The 4938-nt window shown below is 39.4% G+C and overlaps 1 protein-coding gene across 1 annotated transcript; it reads right to left on the reverse strand.

The window, feature by feature from the left end:
* Window positions 1-329: 329 nt before the first annotated feature.
* LOC149685355 (uncharacterized) lies at window positions 330-2411 on the reverse strand. The gene is made up of 3 exons (XM_089871019.1): window positions 2345-2411; window positions 2159-2293; window positions 330-2005 (listed from the first exon to the last, which is right to left on the reverse strand). Exons 1-3 carry the CDS (start codon window positions 2409-2411, stop codon window positions 330-332), a joined length of 1878 nt encoding a protein of 625 aa, XP_089727145.1.
* Window positions 2412-4938: the final 2527 nt, after the last annotated feature.

Below are 4938 nucleotides of genomic sequence, written 5' to 3' on the forward strand. Positions count from 1 at the left end.
AAAAGGGGTTTGTCTAAATCAACGCCTAGTAATCCTTTTAAAGTTTCGTGATTGACTAGTTTCTCGTTAGAGACATTAAGACGAAACCCTTTGACTTTGGTTGTATTGAACCTTTTGCCAGAGTCTGGATCTGTTACCCAATAACTATAGTTTTTGCATCCTCCACTGACAAAGGTATCAATGTAGGCGTTTTTACCATAACCTTCCAATTCGTTGGTCATTTCACCCAGAAAGTTACCAGTTTCTATTAGCGGTATTCCCAGGGGGGACATGTACACAAGAGAATCTGTATCGTAATAATAGCATTTATCCCCAACAATTTCCAGATATTATAATAAACAAAGTCGGGCCATAGCCGTTGTATAGCAGGCTATAGAGACGTTGGTATGCTTCAAAACAACGTCGGCCTCAGTCGTAGGAACCCATTGGACTAGCAGCGTTTCTTCATTTATGGTTAAAACGCTTTTAACTTCAACATCCGGGTTACTTAAGAGTTCGTAAAGTCTGCGGGGCTCTTTGATAATTTCCGTTTTGGTTGGTTTGACTCTTTCCCCAAATTTACCCCAAAGACTATTCAAGGCAAGTTTTGCTACGCTACGCAACGCTTCGTTTCTTTTAATCTTGGCTGGGTCTAAAAGTACCCCCTCTCTAATTTTAAAATTTTTAATATAATTGTCACGTTCCTCGGGGGTAACGCAATTCGAGGGGTAACCACTAGCCGTCTGCTTATGAAGAAGGAACGAATCAACGTATTTTTGAAACAAGCCGGCCTCGCCAGTTTCAGGGTTATATTGTCGCACCTTGTATTTCCAGGCCTCTATCTTTTTTAGGATAACATAACCCCGATTTACAGCGGCACGAAGTTCATCAATCACCCAAGTGCCGATTAGTTTTCGCTCTTCGTCGGAATGGCGACAGTCTCCTTGGAAACGTTTCAAGGCACACTCCCGGCAAAGAGTGAAATCTAATTTATTGTTTAACCTTGTTGGCAAAACGGGGTGAAAGAGGCTAATTGGTGGTAAAACTTCGCATTTCAGAAATCCATCGAATGTGAAAATGTCGGGAATATTATCCAGTAAAATTTCTGGGTGCCCGACTGGCAGCTTCTTTCTCTTGTTGACGAAAGGATAGAGACTAGTTACGTCAACGTAATGCATTTTCTCGCTGCCGGATACTTTATGGTATAGTTTAAGTACCGACGTTCTACCACCAAAAAAGGCATCGCGAGGATTTAAAGGTTCGCGTACTTTTTCTTTAATGTTTTCTGCTTCCAGAAAAACACCAATAGCCGGATTATCGGTTTTATCTTTAGTCCAATCACATTCCCACTTCGTTATTACTTTAAAACCCGATTTCTCGATTCGTTCCTTCTTTTTTAAAGTTCTGACGTACAAGGTGTTCAAGGTTTGACCAGGATCACCTTGCAAAGATTGGTTACGGTTGACTTTGTAGCATTTGGGGCAACCATGGAAATAACACCCGTTAAACTCTAGAACATCTTTATCACTAAGACCGTCCACTTTCATTTTCAAAACTTTGGCTTCAGAGCCGTTAAACGCAGACTGTATATTTACGCCGTTTTCGTGAGCATACCAGGATAACCATTCTATTGCCACAAGTGACTGATTATCAATCATTCTATAGAGGTTATGAGGAATAATGCCTATAGAATCTTTATCCATAAAGTGTCTCCTGTATACCCAGCTACACAAACCGGCTATAGTACACGCGACCTGGAAAGGTTCCACCTGGGCAATGTCCAAGAAAATTTTTCTAAAAGCTAGACAACCTAACATTAATATCACAACATCCTTGATGCAATAAAACTTTAATTCCTCCAGAAAATTAAAGCCTTTTTTCTCGTCAATTTGTTTATCGTACCACTCCATAAACTCTTTGAGATTTTTGGAGGTTAAATTTTCCGACCCGTAAGCTTCTGGAGGAGGCATTTGGTTTTCTAAGACATAATTTGTTGCTAATTGATTATTAAGGTCGAAGACGTGATCTTTAATCACGTTAAATAAAAAATGAGGGAAATAACCCTTTGCCGCATCTTCTAAGCCGAAAGCGGCGGCGAATTTAGAGAGTGGTACGGAGATAAAATTGAAAGAGTCAAGGAAATTTAAATTAAAGACAGTTAAATTTATAATTTTAGTGCCGTTAATTATGCAGTTAGGTTTAAATTCTTCGCCTAGAGCCATAATCTCTCGCAATAGAAACTGATTATCGTATCCGCTGGCATTATGAGCCAATAAAGTTACCTTCTTGACAGAGGCTAATGTTCTTAGAAAAGCTAAAAAATTTCAAACAGGGTTTGCTCCTTCAAAAACACTCTGTCTCGGACCTAGTGACCCACATTTCCCGCAGACGAAACCAGCCTCGGGCACATCGATACAACTTTCGCAGACCATCTCTGATACGCAAAGGAGAGGCTGGTGGACTAACGCCCCTTTTTTTCCTCAGATTCTTATATCTGAATCGCTTCAAAATCATAAAAAATATAAAGCAAATCAGGGACAACTTTCTGTTTCTTAGCTTGGCGAACTTTAGGAGGTTCTTCTTTAATTACCTGAACGTAACAATAGTGTGGACTGGGAGTGTATCTACTGCACACAGAACAATAGGTCTCACAGCACGTATGGGGCTGATTTTTACGCTTAAATAAATTTATTTGCGTGAAACATTGTTTGCAATGAAATAGTTGCGCGCAAATACTCTTCCCGTCTACACCATCTTGTTTATGGTAATTAAAACATTCATCTCCTTTGAAAACCTTGAGACATTTGTCACACGCTCGGTCAGCACCCGTACAAATTTGATCTCGTAAACAATTGTAACAATAAAGATTGCAACTATGATCTCTCTTGTTTCTAAATCCTACCAGACAATTTTCACAGTAATGGTCCATCCTGAACAAAGGTCTTAAAGACGTGACGACGTTGTAATGTCTATTTTGATTAATTAATATCAAACGAGGTCTATTGTCGTCATTGTCGATTTCCCCCAAAATCAACTCGGGCAAATTATTTTTAAAAATATATATTAATATATTATATTGCGCTAATTCGGCTTTAAATTTTTGTATAGATTCTACTTTACCGCAGTCTTTCGGGTTAACTTTAGCTTTGCGGCAAAGCTCTATAGCGGCATCTCGTTGAGAGGCCGTATCGCCTCTATCCGCTCGTGTGTACGAAATCGACTTAAATTTGTTTTTAAGCGCGATATTAGTCGGGTTTTTCTTATGTTCCGAATGCGCAATTGCCACGGAAATCGCTCTCGCTAGACACAGATTATCATTGTTCACTATCCTGATAATTCCTCGAGAGTCACGAGAAAAGATATCAAAGGACCGCACACCTTTGGGAGCAGCACGGCCAAACCCTTCCACCGGGATTCTCACCACGTGAAATTTTAAGACGATGGGTCCCAAAAAGAATCTTTCAAACTCATCATCGTATAAAACTGACTCTATCTCATCTAAAACAGATTTAGAGTCCAATTGGTCAGCTCTACGAAATGAGAGTGATATCTCGCCCCTGTTTGGCAAGCTTAAACTTTCGGCCGTTATCTGAATCATATCAGATGGAGCTAACCTATTAAGAACGGCCTGGACAATATTGGCTAAGCCTTCAACCAAATTATTAGTTATTCTTACGGTGATTTCGAGACCCGTTAGGTTAAATCTAGGGTACATTTGCACTCTTTGATCCGTAATTTCACAGTGAGGTAGAGAATCTATTGGCGTCATAACTGCCCCCCTCGCTCCGCCTCCAGATTGGTCAGGGAAATTACTAAGACCCGAAAAATCTATAGAGGCGAAATCGTTTTGAGAGGCGAAACCCAGCTCTGGATTATTGTTTAAAAAGTCGCGAGCTATACGGTCATTCTGGGAAGATTCAAATTCCCGCACAATTGATTCTTCCTTTTCGAAAATGTTTAAAGCTTTAATCATGTTTTCATCTTGCTCATCAACGAGTAGATTTTCAGCTTGCATTTCGTCTATATCGCGTTGACCTATGTCAAACGCCCTTTTTTCGAAACGAGCCATATATTGCTCACTACACGTTAAAGGCAGATTATTAAAGAATGTTTCCAACTCTTTAATGTCGTGGCATTGTTCAGGCTCTCGCGGTACGCTTAACATATATTTAAATATGTCTGTAAATGTTTCAAGAATAGCGTATCCTCTATTAGACAAAAAAGTCGGTAATATTTCCCCGACTGTAGCTGGGTTAAGTTTGAGTACTGTACATAAATTAAAGAAAAAAGCGTAGATTTTCTCAATGGGCCAAGGTCGTGAAACAACCAACGACTCGATCTCTAATAAAATAGATTCTTGAGCGTCTATATCGCGTTGATTTATTTCTAACGCTCTTTGTTCGAAACGGGCCCTATATATATCACGATACGCTAAAGGCACATTATTATAGAGTGTGTCCAACTCTTCCGCGTTGCGGCATTATTCGGGTTCACGCTTAACATATATTTAAATATGTCGGTAAATGTTTCAAGAATAGCGTATCCTCTATTAGACAAAAAAGACGGTAAAATTTCCCCGACTGTAGCTGGGTTAAGTTTGAGTAATGTACATAAATTAAAGAAAAAAGCGTAAATTTTCTTAATTGGCCATGGTCGTAACGCGGCCAATTCCTCGATCTCGAATAAAATAGATTCTTGATCCATCTTTACGCGTTTTTATAGTAAAAAAAACTTACGTTAAATGCCATCCCCATGAAAAACCAAAAAGAATATAACAATACGTTACCTTTCAAATCAAGACGTGTCCGGGCAGGTTTTGTAAAACTTTTCTAAAAGCGAGACTATGCTATTCTTCTTTACTTTATAACTCTGAAGTAGAGAATGAGTTTTGCATACTCAACATATTGCCTTATATAGGTCATAACACTCACCTTACCCCCCTCCTCCCCCCACATGTTG

The sequence above is a fragment of the Phalangium opilio genome, unplaced genomic scaffold (genome assembly GCF_054372755.1).
Source record: "Phalangium opilio isolate 3A_F unplaced genomic scaffold, DU_Popi_V2 ptg000032l_1, whole genome shotgun sequence".
NCBI lineage: Eukaryota > Metazoa > Arthropoda > Arachnida > Opiliones > Phalangiidae > Phalangium > Phalangium opilio.

Coding starts and splice junctions, on each gene's coding strand:
- LOC149685355 (XM_089871019.1), bottom strand. CDS start 2,411: ATGGTCTGCGAAAGTTGTATCGATGTGCCCGAGGCTGGTTTCGTCTGC. Junction 2,294..2,344: donor CGGGAAATGTGGGTCACTAG/GTCCGAGACAGA, acceptor GAAATTTTTTAG/CTTTTCTAAGAACATTAGCC. Junction 2,006..2,158: donor ACCTAACTGCATAATTAACG/GCACTAAAATTA, acceptor ACGTGATTAAAG/ATCACGTCTTCGACCTTAAT.